The sequence below is a fragment of the Coregonus clupeaformis genome, chromosome 16, assembly GCF_020615455.1.
Source record: "Coregonus clupeaformis isolate EN_2021a chromosome 16, ASM2061545v1, whole genome shotgun sequence".
Lineage (NCBI taxonomy): Eukaryota > Metazoa > Chordata > Actinopteri > Salmoniformes > Salmonidae > Coregonus > Coregonus clupeaformis.
This window is the reverse complement of record NC_059207.1, coordinates 11,010,728-11,028,039: the sequence shown is the minus strand read 5'-3', so window position 1 is coordinate 11,028,039 and position 17,312 is coordinate 11,010,728. Positions and strand designations below refer to the sequence as shown.

At 49.7% G+C, this 17,312-nt stretch overlaps 1 protein-coding gene across 1 annotated transcript in view; it reads left to right on the top strand.

The window, feature by feature from the left end:
* Window positions 1-17,312, top strand: part of LOC121584425 (adhesion G-protein coupled receptor V1-like) — a 197,916-nt gene that overhangs the window by 156,291 nt on the left and 24,313 nt on the right. The window contains exon 85 of the mRNA XM_041900302.2: window positions 6,328-6,485. Within this exon, the coding sequence (XP_041756236.2) occupies window positions 6,328-6,485 (158 nt within the window). The remainder of the gene's footprint in view (window positions 1-6,327; window positions 6,486-17,312) is intronic.

Here is a 17,312-nt window from a genome sequence, read left to right as displayed (position 1 = left end):
TCTAACATAGCAAATGATTTATCCGGATGGAGGAGGGTACGGCTGTATTTGTGTCCTGTGAGATGGCACCGTTGGCGTGCTTATTGAGATAAACTTAACGTCATAACAAGATGGCAGGGTTGTTTTTCCCATAGCCAAACACAGACTCCCTACCTTCTTAATGACACCATTGGAACACAACAGGGACAGATTATAGGAGTGAATTCCTCAGAATAGATTACCACAAAGGAGGGGGAGAGAGAAAGGGAGAGAATAGGGAGGGCAGAGGTAGACAGGCAGACAGGCAGACAGACAAACAGGCAGACAGGCAGACAGACAGGCAGACAGGCAGACCGGCAGGCAGACGGTCAGACAGACAGACAGGCAGACCGGCAGGCAGACCGACAGGCAGACTGACAAGCAGACAGGCAGATCGACAGACAGACAAGCAGACAGGCAGACAGACAAGTAGGCAGACAGACAGGCAGACAATATTAATATTGTTCCTGCTGTATTTTTTAGATCCATAACAAGGAACCATGAGAGGTATGACTGTGGCTGGCCATAGAGCTGCTGATTGGCCTAGATTGAACTGGACACCATGGCTAGGCTTAACACTTGGAGGGTGACTTGAGGGCCGTTGGGGCTGGGATACCCCTCAGAAAGAACACACAGTCTTCGCTGCGCTCTCCCTAGGCAGTGTGTTGTGTTTGTTGTGTGACACAGAGAATAGGAGCCATGTCTGACTGTGCTATTTGGTGGAATGTGCTGCTGCAAGGACACAAACACTGAGTGTGAGCTTAAACACACACACACACACCACACACACACTCACTCACACAGACACTCACACAAACACACACAGACACACCACACACACACACTTACACGGCAAAGTAACTGCACTGTACTTCAGCTCATCAACCGATAATTATGATGGATTAAAAAGCTAAACTAAGATCAAATATGACATTGAACTCAGGGGGCTCTATTTTCGGCTGGCGTTAAGGCGGCGCTAGTGTCAAACGGACGTTCAATGGCAATTTCCACATGTTAAAGCCAGCGCTCAGCTATTTTCAAACTGTTGCTCAAGGATTGGTAATTAACCTGTCTTATATCTGCTCGCTTGTGCTCAGATGCGAGTGGTGTAAATATTTGAGGTGTGTCCTTAAAAACATGATCCAAAGTGTTAATTTCAGGCAGCCCTGTTAGGGCCAGCCTATCCAGCTGTGATGCACACTTCCCATATGCGCATGGAACAAGAGTAATGTGCTTTTGGTGCCTGTATACTTCGTATTTACAATCATTAAACCTATCTTTTTCATTTTTTGGGTACTTTTATCCCTTTTTCTCTCCAATTGGTAGCTATAGTTTTGTCCCATTGGGAGAGGCGAAGGTCTAGAGCCATGTGTCCTCCGAAACACGACCCTGCCAAACCGCACTCCTTCTTGACACACTGCTCGCTTAACCTGGAAGCCAGCCGCACCAATGTGTCGGAGGAAATACCATACAACTGGCGAAAAGTCAGCTTGCAGGCGCCCGGCCCGCCACAAGGAGTCGCTGGAGCGCGATGGGACAAGGACATCCCAGCTGGACAAACCCTCCCCTAACCCGGATGACGCTGGGCCAATTGTGTGCTGCCTCATGGGTCTCCCGGTCGCGGCCGGCTGTAAGTGATGCAGGCCTTAGACCGCTGCGCCACTCAGGAGGCCCCCATTTTGTTTTATTTAATTAAAAACCAAGCATAGGCTTCCCTCCTCTCAATGAAGTATTTTTATATATATATATAAAAATACTTTTTTTAATGCAATTACGAGGTAGTCAAGACTGTCGATAAAGAGTTTTGCTCGTAAGACCACTTGGAAATAAATCTTAATCACCAAAGCTTTATTGATCAAGTTCGAGAGGAGTAAAACAATGAGCTGACATTCCCTTTTTAACTATGTATTGTAGGCAGGCCCACATTATTTTAGCCATGCAGCTCCCGTTTTGGACGTGAGTAAAACCCCTCCATGATGTAGGCTACATGTGTCATTGCCCATCATTAAACCAGAGATGAGAACCTCGGTGAAAACCGGTGAATATTTTTCCCTGTAACAATGGCTTGTTTTCAGTTTCATATTTTGAAAAAACCCAAGGCCTCCTCGGGCTACACTTACCCTAGGTCTACTATAAAGGAGGATGGTTCAACGGCAGTGCGTTGTCATTTTTATGATATCATTACATTTTACATTTGTTTGTTTAAAAAAATACAGATTGCTTGTTTGTCGTTTAATTTTATTAAAACCAAACTTATCAGAATGTTTCACCATCCTGGTTTTATGGTGAGAACGTCCGTGGTGCTCATGCAATGCAACTTCGGGAGAAGTGTGAATGCGATCTGACCTGTAAGATGGTTCCGATTATGTTCATAAAACATTATATTTGGGAGCAGGATAACAGTGTAGACATTCTCCCTTTCTCTTTATATTGGCTCTTTGTCCAGCTACTGTGAAAAGTTTGGATGTGCGTAAAACTCTCCTTAGTCTGCGTTGTTTTAATATTACATGCCCACAGGGAGCAATTATGGTGCCTGGAAGTGTATTTAGACACAGCCTATTTAAAACAAGTTATTGTTTTGTTTTGTTTCGCTGTCTTTTTATTCTCTCTCTTTTTAGGCCTTATCGATAATGAACTTAATCTTGCTTATCGATATTGTTTGGCATGTCCATGCTCAGCCATAATGCAATTTACAGTAGGCCTAGTGTCACGATCGTCTGAGGAAACGGACCAATACGCAGCGCGTGGAGTGAACATGATGACTTTATTTAAATAAAAGCAACCACGAAAACAACAAACAAATGACGAATGTGAAGTCCTACGGTACACTGACCAAAAGGAACAAAAACCCACAAAACCCAGGTGAAACCACACAGTTTAAATATGGCTCCCAATCAGAGATAACGAGCCGACAGCTGACACTCGTTACCTCCGATTGGGAGTCATATGACTAATCAACAACAAAACCAAACATAGAAATGAACAACTAGATCCAACATAGAAATGCACCCAAACAAAGAAAATGAACAACCCTGGCTCAATAATCAAAGTCCATGGAGCCAGAGTGTCACAGTACCCCCCCCTAAAGGTGCGAACTCCGGGCGCACCAGCATACAGTCTAGGGGAGGGTCTGGGTGGGCGTCTGTCCATGGTGGCGGCTCTGGCCCAGGTCGTGGTCCCCACCCCACCTTAGTCACTATCCGCTTCCGTAGCCCCCTCCACATGACCACCCCCCCAACTAACCCCCACTGGATTAAGGGGCGGCACCGGACTAAGGGGCAGCACCGGACTAAGGGACAGTACCTGACTAAGGGGCTCTGGCGGATCCTGGCTGGACGGCTCTGGCGGATCCTGGCTGGACGGCTCTGGCGGATCCTGGCTGGCGGAAGGCTCTGGCTGATCCTGTCTGGCGGAAGGCTCTGGCTGATCCTGTCTGGCGGAAGGCTCTGGCTGATCCTGTCTGGCGGAAGGCTCTGGCTGATCCTGTCTGGCGGAAGGCTCTGGCTGATCCTGTCTGGCGGAAGGCTCTGGCTGATCCTGTCTGGCGGAAGGCTCTGGCTGATCCTGTCTGGCGGAAGGCTCTGGCTGATCCTGTCTGGCGGAAGGCTCTGGCTGATCCTGTCTGGCGGAAGGCTCTGGCTGATCCTGTCTGGCGGAGAGCTCTAGCGGCTCCGGGTCTGGCGGACGGCTCTGAAGGCTCATGGCAGACGGGCGGCTTTGCAGGCTCAGTACAGACGGGCAGTTCCTGCGGCGCTTGGCAGACGGACAGTTCAGACGGCGTTGGGCAGACGGGCAGTTCAGACGGCGTTGGGCAGACGGACAGTTCAGGCCCCGTTGGGCAGACGGCAGACTCTGGCCGTCTGAGGCGCATCATAGGCCTGGTGCGTGGTGCCGGAACTGGAGGTACCGGGCTGAGGACACGCATCTCAGGGCTAGTGCGGGGAGAAGCAACAGGGCATGCTGGACCCTGGGGACGCACATAAGGCCTAGTGCGGAGAGCAGCAACAGGGCATGCTGGACCCTGGGGACGCACCGTAGGCCTGATGCGTGGTGCCGGAACTGGAGGTACCGGGCTGAGGACACGCATCTCAGGGCTAGTGCGGAGAGCAACAACAGGACGCACAGGACTCTGGGGACACACAGGAGGCTTGGTGCGTGGTGTAGGCACTGGTGGGAAAGGGCTGGCGACGCGCACCGTTTCCCTGGTGCGAGTGGCCGGAACAGGCCGGGCCGGGCTGGCGACGCGCACCGTATCCCTGGTGCGAGTGGCCGGAACAGGCCGGGCCGGGCTGGCGAAGCGCACCGGATCCTTGGTGCGAGGAACCGGAACAGGCCGAGCCGGGCTGGAGACGCGCACCGTACACTTGGTGCGAGGGGTCGTAACAGGCCGGACCCTACTGGAGGCACACACCACTGGCTCTACCCCGGGAACTGGAACGGGCCGGACCGGACTGGTAATATACCCCAGTACCACTCGCCGTGCCTCTACATCTCCTTTCCCTACTTTGCCCAGTGACCCCCGTAACCTGGTTGCCCTTTGAATATGCCCCTTCTCTGCCTCCGTCAGCCCTGTGGTAGCCTCCTGCTGCCCAGCCGCCCAAGCCATGTGCCCCCCAAAAACTTTTTGGGGTTGCCTCTCGACCTTCCGACGATGGCCCTGCTGACGCCGTTGCTCCTCTCGCCGTCGCCTCTCCACCGTTTCGCTCCATGGACGGCGATCCATCCCATCCAGGATCTCCTCCCAAGTCCAGGACCCCTTTCCGTCCAAAATCTCCTCCCATGTCCAGGAAGCCTTTGGAGCTGGGTCCTGTTGCCGCTTGACACGCTGCTTGGTCCTTTGATGGTGGGTTTTTCTGTCACGATCGTCTGAGGAAACGGACCAATACGCAGCGCGTGGAGTGAACATGATGACTTTATTTAAATAAAAGCAACCACGAAAACAACAAACAAATGACGAATGTGAAGTCCTACGGTACACTGACCAAAAGGAACAAAAACCCACAAAACCCAGGTGAAACCACACAGTTTAAATATGGCTCCCAATCAGAGATAACGAGCCGACAGCTGACACTCGTTACCTCCGATTGGGAGTCATATGACTAATCAACAACAAAACCAAACATAGAAATGAACAACTAGATCCAACATAGAAATGCACCCAAACAAAGAAAATGAACAACCCTGGCTCAATAATCAAAGTCCATGGAGCCAGAGTGTCACACCTAGCCCATACACCAGTGTGAATACCATGTAGGCCTATATATTTCCATATTGAAGCCATGCAATTACTTAGAACAATGTGGACTACAAACATGTTCAATTTAACATATTTTGCAAAGATGGGATAGGTCTACATTTAGTTTTTTCATATCTGTAAGCTATTTAACAAACTATAACTGACTAACATTGGAACTGGAGTTGATTCAAAGGCAATAGATAAAAGACTTGAAGCAACCACATATTTAGCCATGGAGCAGGTTCTGATTGGCCAGTGAGGGGGTCAAGCCTCTACAACTTATTTATTAATCAAAACCCAGACATTTAGCACCACCGCCAGCACTGCGCCCATCATTCTTGCTTGTGAAATTAGCAAAAATATTTCTGACACACCCTCGAACTGATAGCGCTACCGCCTGCTCTTAGATTTACCATTGCATTGGGTTTGTTAAAATAGAGCCCAGGATCAGTATTTGACCAGAGATTGGAAGAGAAGTGTTAGATGTTTTATTTGAAGTGGTCAGTGATAGTGGTGGATTTGATCCCCTGCCAGATAGTTCTAACCATTTCCTAATCAGCAGCAGAGACTAGAGCAGTCCTCCCCTCTTGGCACGCTCTTCACCTCTCTGTCACTTTGGCACGCCGAAGACTGGAGAGAATACAAGCGAGGGCCAACAGAGCAGCTATATTGATGTAAACCTCAATAAATAAGACTCCATTTTCAAAAGGAGGCAAAATGTTTTGTTTATCCCCCCCCGAAAGTCAGAAAAACACTTTAAGTGTATTTAGATGTTATCCCCGGGTTGCTTCAGGGCTGAACTAGTTGTGAGAGGGAGGTTTAACTTCATATTTGTACAGAAAGGAAATGTCTTTGAAGCTTGTTATTAACTGGGAATTCTGAGAGTCTTATGAAGGCTCAGAGGTATCAGGGCCTTAGATCCTGTTGAAGGATGTTGGAGCAACAAGATCTTGACCTACTGTAATGCAGCACAATAAAGGAACATAGCTTACGTTTGCGCCTCTCCTTGGCTGTTTACTGCATGTTTTGTGTACTAAGACCCCCTCTGCCTCTTCCTCTCTCTCTCTCTGCAGGTGTTTCATTCCTAATATCTATGCTGCTCTTAGTACAGCAGCCCTGGTGCCTCTCATCTGCCTGGTTGGGGTACTGGTGGTGTTTATCCATGCCTACCAGGTCACACAGCAGTGGAAGGCCTACGACGACGTGTACCGCGGGCGCACCAACAGCTCAGGTATAGTACACAGACACACCAGATCTACCAGCTATAGTGCATGGGTTGGAGCATAGCACCCACCTCCATGTCCCGAGCAACCAGACCATGTCAGAACACCTAGCAGACTGCGTCTGTCTGTCTGCTTGTCTGTCTGCCTGTCGGCCTACTGCACTATTGGAGAACCTGTCCTGTGGTCCTAGTAGTAGTAGTAGTAGTAGTAGTAGTAGTAGTAGTAGTAGTAGTAACACCCCCCCCCTTCATGTAGGAGATACAATGGCTGACACCCCCTTCATGTAGGAGATACAATGGCTGACACCCCCCCTTCATGTAGGAGATACAATGGCTGACACCCCCCCTTCATGTAGGAGATACAATGGCTGACACCCCCCCCCTTCATGTAGGAGATACAGTGGCTGACACCCCCCCTTCAACCTAAGCAGAACTTGTTCAGGCTCTACTCTCCAGCCTTAGGGATGATATCTCAACGGGACAGTGCCTTCTCATAACAACCAAATAGGTGTTGTTAACAACAATAGCAGCAGCGTCTGGCTCCAAGGGGTTTCCTTGAAGAGCAACAGAGTGAGGAGAAGACAGCCTATAGCAACCAACCTAGCCTCAATCCTCCACAGAGAGACCTCTATTCTTCCATCCCACCCACTCCAGCAACCCCCAGCACAGCCCGCATGGCTGACCCATCCACAGATGGTGGGTAGGATGTCCTTGTTCCAACGCTCTGTGGTAGGTTCCCTGAAAAGCCTGTGGAGCTTGCTTGTTACAACACACATCTAATCCCCAACCCAGGCTGCTGGACTATTTTTACAATGGCCTGCAAATCCACCCCACATGCACACACACACACACACAAACAGACACGCACACAAAGACTCACACCACTCATATCACAAACAAAGCAAACACGCATCTGATCAGGCACAATAGGGCAGCCTTGATTAAAGCTTTATGCAACGTGTACTTCAGTGCAAAACACATACAGTGCATTCGGAAAGTAAGCACCTCTGGCAGCGATTACAGCCTTGAGTCTTACGTTTACATTTTAGTCATTTAGCAGACGCTCTTATCCAGAGCGACTTACAGTTAGTGAGTGCATACATTTTTCATACGTCTTCTTGGGTATGACGCTACAAGCTTGGCACGCCTGTATTTGCGGAGTTTCTCAATCTACACACACATTTTTGTGTGTAGATTGATGAGGAAAATGTTTTAGTTAATCAATTTTAGAATAAGGCTGTAACATAACATGGAAGAAGTCAAAGGGTCTGAATACTTTCCATACTGTAGGCTACTCACATGGATTTATGTACAGAGTGGGTAGAACACAGTTCCTCACAAACAGAACTTATTCAATACACCCACATACAGTGCCTGTGCATGCACAATATCCCTGGCTTTTGTTTTGGTCCATCAGTATCATTACATTTTACATTTTAGTAGACGCTCTTATCCAGAGCGACTTACAATTAGCGAGTGCATACATTTTTCATACTGGTCCCCCGTGGGAATCGAACTCACAACCCAGACGTTGCAAGCGCCATGCTCTACCAACTGAGCTACAGGAGGCCTCATGAATCCAATCCCTCTCCATTGTTACTAGGTATCAGTTTAGACTGGCTGTGTTACTAGGTATCAGTTCAGACTGGCTGTGTTACTAGGTATCAGTTCAGACTGGCTGTGTTACTAGGTATCAGTTCAGACTGGCTGTGTTACTAGGTATCAGTTCAGACTGGCTGTGTTACTAGGTATCAGTTCAGACTGGCTGTGTTACTAGGTATCAGTTCAGACTGGCTGTGTTACTAGGTATCCGTTCATTAGACTCAGACTGGCTGTGTTACTAGGTATCAGTTTAGACTGGCTGTGTTACTAGGTATCAGTTCAGACTGGCTGTGTTACTAGGTATCAGTTCAGACTGGCTGTGTTACTAGGTATCAGTTCAGACTGGCTGTGTTACTAGGTATCAGTTCAGACTGGCTGTGTTACTAGGTATCAGTTCAGACTGGCTGTGTTACTAGGTATCCGTTCATTAGACTCAGACTGGCTGTGTTACTAGGTATCAGTTCAGACTGGCTGTGTTACTAGGTATCAGTTCAGACTGGCTGTGTTACTAGGTATCAGTTTATTAGACTCAGACTGGCCGTGTTACTAGGTATCAGTTCATTAGACTCAGACTGGCTGTGTTACTAGGTATCAGTTCATTAGACTCAGACTGGCTGTGTTACTAGGTATCAGTTCATTAGACTCAGACTGGCTGTGTTACTAGGTATCAGTTCAGACTGGCTGTGTTACTAGGTATCAGTTCAGACTGGCTGTGTTACTAGGTATCAGTTCAGACTGGTTGTGTTACTAGGTAACAGTTCAGACTGGCTGTGTAATTAGGTATCAGTTCAGACTGGCTGTGTTACTAGGTATCAGGTCAGACTGGCTGTGTTACTAGGTATCAGTTCATTAGACTCAGACTGGCTGTGTTACTAGGTATCAGGTCAGACACACCAGGGGAGGGGTAATGGCAGTACAGTGATGTCCGTAAACAGGTTTTCAACAGACTCTAAAGCTCCTTAATTACGCTGGCTGGGAGAGAGAGGCACGGCACACTCTATTAAAAGCAGCAGACGCATTGAGAGTGTGTAGGGCACAGACACAGAGGGAGGAGGTGTCCTTGAGGCATGTGTGTGCACTTGTGTTTGTGCGCTTTTGTGTGTGTGTGTGGCAACAGAAGGTGACTACATGCCCCCCCTCCCCCCAACCCCCCCTTTAGAAAATAGAAAACATTTCAAGCAAGTGGAAAGAGGTTCAACTTCATCAAAGGTTTTGCCTTCACCAACCTTCTCATGAAGGAGGGTGAGACAGAACATTTTCACAAAATTGCCCATTTCCTGCCCCAGTTTCCCCTCCTCCTACAGCTAATCCTAGCTTCAGTCCTCCTCAATGTTGTTTGCCAGTCAGTGCACTCATCTGGTATCATGTTACCACGATTTCATCCTATGTTGAACAAGACCCTCTTTTCATTCGCAAACACCATACAAATAGCAAATAAATGCATTTTTAAACACCATGCAAATACATGCCTGTTCAAACACCATGCAAATAGAGGCCTGTTTAAACACCATGCAAATACAGGCCTGTTTAAACAACACACAAATACAGGCCTGTTTAAACAACATGCAAATACAGGCCTGTTCAAACACCATGCAAATACAGTCATGTTTAAACACCATGCAAACACATGCCTGTTAAAACACCATGCAAATGCAGGCCTATTTAAACACCATTCAAGTACAGGCCTGTTTAAACAGGGCCCTGGAGGGCCACAGTCCTCACATGCTGGACTGTGGACACAACACAAGGCCTTTTACATTCTCTCTTGCTTTTTCCCTTGTAGACAGACATTGCATTTCAATGTTGTGTTTCTCATTGGATACAATTCTAGCATTTTAGGCTATAGACTTTCTTCAGTAAGTCCTCTATTGGGAAATGACTGTATGAGGCTGTTCTCTAGGCTCATCAGTTTCAAGTTTCAAGTTGTATTAGTTGTATGTACAGTACCAGTCAAAGGTTTGGACACACCTACTCATTCAAGGGTTTTTCTTTCTTTTGACTATTTTCTACATTGTAGAATAATAGTGAAGACATCAAAACTATGAAATAACACATATGGAATCATGTTGTAACCAAAAAAGTGTTAAACATATCAAAATATATTTTAGATTCTAGATTCATCAAAGTAACCACCTTGGCATTCTCTCAACCAGCTTCACCTGGAAAGCTTTTCCAACAGTCTTGAAGGAGTTCCAAGGAGCACTTGTTGGCTGCTTTTCCTTCACTCTGCGGTCCAACTTGTTACAGGAGGGGGTCGCAGTTCCGGAGCGACCCACTAGGTGTCCTCCTCCGACATCCTTAGGCACCTCCTCACTCACAGTCTGGACTAATCATGATCCTATTGGTGTCACCGGTGTCTACCTGTTCACCTGTGTATTTATGCCCTCACTTCCCTGCGTTCCCTTGCTCAGTTTTCTCTGCTAGTTTCTCGATGCCAAGTAGTACGAATCAGTGTCTGATCGTGAGACGTATGTACAGGTACTTGAGAAGTGTTCTCCCTGTTTCATTGTTGTTTCAGTCGTAGTTAGTATTTCGTATTTTTGCTGTCAGCCTGTTTTTGGAGACCAATTTGTTCCTCCTTTATTTTATCGTGGCAAGTCCGTTATTTTGTATCCTGGCTTTGGGACCACCAGTAAAGATCCTTGTTTCACCATCTCTGCCTACTGCCTACTGTCTATCCTGCACCACATCTGGGTCACACCTCACACCAACCCTTACAGAAAATGGAGCCAATATGGACCCAGCGGAGGCAGCACAGTATCGTAGAGCAATGGCAACGCAGGGAGCTATGCTGAACCAGCACAACCGCAGCCTGCAGCAGATCACCGAGAATCTCTGCCAGCTGACGATCGCAGTGCAGAGCCGGGTGGACACCCGACCAGCCCCGGCAGCCGGCGGAGCAAGAAGCCGCAGCAGCGGCGTCTCCAGTCTCGCCTGCGACATCGCGGGAACCCCAACTACCACCTCTGGTAAGGTACGACGGAACGTCTAGAGGGCTGCAGGGAATTCCTTACCCAGTGTTCCCTGTTATTCAGCCTACAACCCTCCTCCTTCCCGATGGAGCAGGGCAGGGTGGCCTACATTATCACTCTGTTGATGGGTCAGGCCCTTTCCTGGGCTACCGCGGAGTGGGAGAGCCAAACTCTGGCGTGCACCGACTCCTACCAATTCAACTGGGAGCTACGCAAGGTGTTCGATACCTCTCGGGTGGTGTCGGGGCACGAGGACGGGAGGCGGCTCACGGCCTGTCGGCAGGGTGACCGTTCGGTGGCGGACTACTCCGTGGAGCTCCGGACCCGGACTCGAGAGGCAGGATGGGAGGAGGTCGCCCTGGTCGTCCTTTACTCGCATGGGCTATCGGAGGGGATGAAGGACGATCTCTCCTTCAGGGAGCTGCCTGAGCGACTTGACGGCCTCGTCGAGCTCTCGGTGCGGGTAGACAATCAGCGTTGTGAAATGGCGCACGAGAGAGGGATGACGCAAGGCGCGCCTCCGCGTCCCCCTATCAGCCCGGATACTTTCCACCGATTCAGGGAGGAGAAGCCTAAGGGGGAGGCTATGCAGCTGGGTGCGGCGCACTTGTCCAGGATGGAGGCCAGGGACATTGCCTGTACTGCGGCCAGGCAGGTCACCACTGCGACTCATGCCCGTAAAAGCCGGGAAACGGGAGGGCTCGTTAATATCGGGAGGGGTGCTAGCGAGCGGAACCGAAATCCCAACTCCAGAGACTCCCAGACTTTTCTCACCGTCAGGGTTCAGTGGGCCCGCGTCAGGTGCATGCACTGGTGGATTCGGGGGCCGCGGGAAACCTGATGGACGCAGGGCTGGCCCAAGGGTGGAGTGTTCCGTTACTCTCCCTCTCCGAGCCGGGTTCAGGTCATTGGCCTGGACGGGCAGCCGTTGGGTTCGGGCTTCATCACCCGGCGCACTGTCCCCGTGAGTGTCCGGGTGGCAGGGGGGCTATGGGAGGATATCCAGTTTTTCATTGTGGACTCTCCGGAGTGTCCCCTTGTCCTCGGGCACCCCTGGCTGGTCGCACACAAACCCCGGATAGACTGGTACATGGCTGTTCCGGTCTCCACCGACCACTCATCAGAACCGCTACCCACTCCCCCTGATGACGACGGCATTCGAGTTTTTGCAGGGAGCCCGGTCTTCACCAAGCTGGACTTACGAAATGCCTACAACCTGGTGAGGATTCGGGAGGGGGACGAGTGGAAGACGGCTTTTAACACACCCAGTGGGAATTACGAGTACCAAGTCATGCAGTTTGGTCTAGCCAACGTGCCTGCGGTGTTCCAGGTGTTGGTCAATAACGTGCTCCGGGACCTCCTCGACTACAGTGTCTTCGTGTATTTGGATGACATCCTAATATTTTCAAGGACATGAGTGAACACCAGCAGCACGTTTGGCAGGTCCTCCAACGCCTTCTCCGTCACCAGCTCTACGTCAAGGTGGAGAAGTGCATGTTCCACACAGAGACAATCTTCTTCCTGGGGTTCATCATCACCAAGGGGGACCTACGGATGGACCCAGCCAAGGTCAGCGCTGTACTGGATTGGCCCCAGCCCTCCTCCCTCAAGCAACTGCAACGGTTTTTAGGGTTAGCTTATTTTTATAGACGATTTATTCGCAATTTTAGCTCCCTAGCCGCTCCCCTGACAGCCCTCACCCAGACAAGCGTGCGCTCCTTTGCCTGGACCCCAGAAGCGGGGAACACATTCGATGCGATTAAGCAGCGCTTTACATCGGCCCCGGTCCTAGGGCATCCTGATCTGTCCCCGTCGTTCATTGTGGAGGTGGATGCTTCAGACGTTGCGGTGGGAGCAATCCTGTCCCAGCGGTTCCTCATGGATCGTAAGACTGACCCCTGCTCGTTTTTCTCCCGTCGGCTGTCCCCGGTGGAGTGGAATTATGATGTGGGGAACCGTGAGCTGCTAGCGGTCAAGCTCTCCCTGCGAGAGTGGAGGCATTGGCTAGAGGGGGCCGCCCATCCATTCATCATATGGACTGACCATAAGAACTTAGCCTACATTCAGGGGGCTAAGAGGCTCAACTCGCGCCAGGCCAGGTGGGCGTTGTTCTTCACCAGGTTCCGGTTCATGATCTCATACCATCCGGGGTCAAAGAACACCAAGCCTGATGCGCTCTCCCAGCAGTTTGACCCCATGGACCTGGGGACGACCCCATTGTCCCCAAAGCCCTGATTGCTGCCCCAGTTTCGTGGGGAATTGATAGGCTGGTCAGAGCAGCGCTACGGCAGGTGCCCGATCCGGGCGGAGGTCCATCGGGAGGATGTACATACCCAAGGCTGCGTGCTCATGACTGCTTCAGTGTGCGCATGCGTCCGACCTCACTAGCCATCCGGTGGGCGCCAGGATGTTGGAGTTCCTGCGTAAGAGGTTCTGGTGGCCATCAACTGAGGGGGATACACATGCCTTCGTGGCTGCTTGCCCGGTGTGCGCACGCACGAAGAGCTCACATCAGCCTGCGGCAGGGCTGCTCCGACCCCTGCCTATCCCCAAGCGCCCCTGGTCCCACATCTCGCTGGATTTCATTTCAGCCCTACCCCCCTTTGATGGATACACAGTCATCCTGGTCATTGTGGACCGGTTTTCCAAGGCTGCCCACTTCATTCCTCTTCTCAAACTCCCGTCGGCCCGGGAGACGGCTAAATCGTCCTCCGCCCACGCCTCCGCCCACGCCAGTCGCTGACTCCACGTAGCTGGGTTGCTGGAGGCGTAGCACCTCAGCAACCAAGCAACGTGGAGTCAGCGACTGGCGTGGGCGGAGGATGCCCACAACACCCTTCTCTGCTCGTCCACCAGCTTTTCCCCCTTCCAGTGACAATACGGGTACCAACCCCCCCTATTCCCCGAGCAAGAGGAGGAGGCGGAGGTCCCGTCGGTCCAGGCCCACATCAGTCGCTGTTGCCGCACCTGGAGGCAGGTACGGGTGGCACTTAAGCGGGCCTCGGTCAGGTCTCAACATCAGGCCAACCGCAGGCGTTGCCGGCCCCGGTTTTTTGCCCGGGACAGAGGGTGTGGCTCTCCACGCGGGATCTTCCCCTCCACGTGGAGTCCAGGAAGCTGTTCCCCCGGTTCGTCGGGCCATTCAGAGTGGTCCGGCGAGTCAACCCAGTGGCCTACCACCTGCAACTTCCCCCCCTCATTCGGGTGCATCCCACATTCCATATGTCCCTCCTCAAGCCCGTTGCCACCTGTCCCCTGGCTCCCCCTCCTCATCCTGTTCCCCCGCTGCGCCTCGTCGGAGGGAAGCCGGCTTTTACTGTGGTCCGGATCCGATTTCTGGTGGACTGGGAGGGTTATGGGCTGGAGGAGCGGTCCTGGGTGCCCAGGAGGGACATTCTGGACCCAGGGCTGATGACAATATTCCGTCGCTTCCACCCGGAGGCACCGAGGTGAACGGCTGTTCGTCGGGGGGGGGGGTGCACTGTTACAGGAGCGGGTTGCAGTTCCGGAGTGACCCACTAGGTGTCCTCCTCCGACATCCTTAGGCACCTCCTCACTCACAGTCTGGACTAATCATGATCTTATTGGTGTCACCTGTTTTACCTGTTCACCTGTGTATTTATGCCCTCACTTCCCTGCGTTCCCTTGCTCAGTTTTCTCTGCTAGTTTCTCGATGCCAAGTAGTACGAATCAGTGTCTGATCGTGAGACGTATGTACAGGTACTTGAGAAGTGGTCTCCCTGTTTCATTGTTGTTTCAGTCGTAGTTAGTATTTCGTATTTTTGCTGTCAGCCTGTTTTTGGAGACCAATTTGCTCCTCCTTTATTTTATTGTGACAAGTCCGTTATTTTGTATCCTGGCTTTGGGACCACCATTTAAGATCCTTGTTTCACCATCTCTGCCTACTGCCTGCTGTCTATCCTGCACCGCACCTGGGTCACACCTCACAACAACCCTTACACCAACTCATCCCAAACCATCTCAATTGGGTTGAAGTTGGGTGATTGTAGAGACCAGGTTATCTGATGCAGCACTCCATCACTCTCCTTCTTGGTCAAATAGCCCTTACACAGCCTGGAGTTGTGTTTTGGGTTATTGTCCTGTTGAAAAACAAATTATAGTCCCGCTAAGCGCAAACCAGATGGGATGGCATATCGCTGCAGAATGCTGTGGTTGCCATGCTGGTTAAGTGTGCCTTGAATTCGGTCGGAACCACACATGCAGTGATCATCCGTTCACTTACTCTGCGTCTCACAAAGACACAGCTGTTTGAACCAAATATCTCAGATTTGGACTCATCAGACCAAAGGGAAGATTTCCACCGGTCTAATGTTCATGGCTCATGTTTCTTGGCCCAAGCAAGTCTCTTCTTCTTATTGGTGTCCTTTAGTATTGGTTTCTTTGCAGCAATTCGACCATGAAGGCCTGATTCACACAGTCTCCTCTGAACAGTTGATGTTGAGATGTGTCTGTTACTTGAACTCTGTGAAGCATTTATTTGGGCTGCAATCTGAGGTGCAGTTAACTCTAATGAAATTATCCTCTGCAGCAGAGGTAACTCTGGGTCTTCCTTTCCTGTGGCTTTCCTCATGAGAGCTAGTTTCATCATAGCGCTTGATGGTTTTTGCGATGGCACAAAGTTTTTGAAATGTTTCGGATTGACTGACCTTCATGTCTTAAAGTAATGATGGACTGTCATTTCTCTTTGCTTGTTTGAGCTGTTCTTGCCATAATATGGACTTGGTCTTTTACCAAATAGGGCTATCTTCTGTATACCACCACTACCTTGTCACAACACAACTGATTGGCTCAAATGTATTAAGAAGGAAATAAATTCCACAAATTAACTTTTAACAAGGCACACCTGTTAATTGAAATGCATTCCAGGTGACTACCTCATGAAGCTGGTTGAGCGAGTGTGCAAAGATGTAATCAAGGCAAAGGGTGGCTACTTTGAAGAATCTCAAATATAGAATATATTTTGATTTGTTTAACACTTTTTTGGTTACTACATTATTCCATTTGTGTTATTAAATAGTTTTTATGTCTTCACTATTATTCTACAATGTAGAAAATAGTAAGAATTAAGAAAACCCCTGGAATTAGGTGTGTCCAAACTTTTGACACACATGGTATACACCGTCCAACAAAATTCTTACTTGCAGTTTCCTTCTAGACAATGCAACAACAATAAGAAATAATAAAAGGTAAGAATACAAACATAAAGTAAATGGCTCAGTAGAATAGAATAAACATTTTAGCATAATACAAGAAGGCACAATTTACACATGTTTTGGGGAAGGAGGCATTGGGGGTCAAGTGTTTAAATTGTGCAGTATTTAGCAATCATAATAATAGTCTGGTAGCAGTGTGTGTGTGTGTGTGTGTGTGTGTGTGTGTGTGTGTGTGTGTGTGTGTGTGTGTGTGTGTGTGTGTGTGTGTGTGTGCATGTGTGCTAAGGTGCGGAGAGTCAGTGCAGGTGGTCAGTCCAGTTGAAGTGTTCAGCAGTCTGATGGCTTGTATAAAGAAATTGTCTCTGAGCCTGTTGGCATCAGACCTCATGCTCCGATACCGTCTGCCAGACGTTCAGGGAGAGAACAGCTCGTGGCTGGGGTGTGTGGGGTCCTTGATGATCCTGCAGGCCATCCTCATACACCATTTCAAGTAGATGTCCTGGATGGGTGATCTGGGCCATCTTCACCCGCTGTAGGGCCTTGCGGTTGTGGACGGAGCAATTCTCGTACCAGGCTGTGATGCAACCGGTCAGGACGCTCTCAATGGTGCAGCGGTAGTATTTGGAGAGGACCCGGGGTGGCATGCCGCCTTAGGAAGTAGAGACGCTGTTGTGCCCTCTTGACAAGTGTAGTGGTGTTGTTGGTCCATGTCAAGTCCTCGGTGATGTAGACGCTGAGGAACTTAAAACTGCTGACTCTCTCTGCTGTAGTCCCGTTGATGTGGCTCATCAGGATTTGGCCATGGAGAATTGACGTGACAAAGTAGCTGCAGGCTCCACTACAAACACACACAGGGCACGTCCCAAATGGCACCCTATTCCCTATAGAGTTATATTGTATGCAATAAAAAGGGGAGGGGAATTATATTATTTTATACTAATACAATCGCTCAGAGAAATAGATTTTGTTCAACAAACAATACTTTTTTTTTCAAAAAGCTAGGTGTCAAAATTATTCACAACCCTGTTTTCAATACCTCACCTTGCGAGGATAACGGCACTGAGCCTTTTTCTAAAATGTTTTATGAG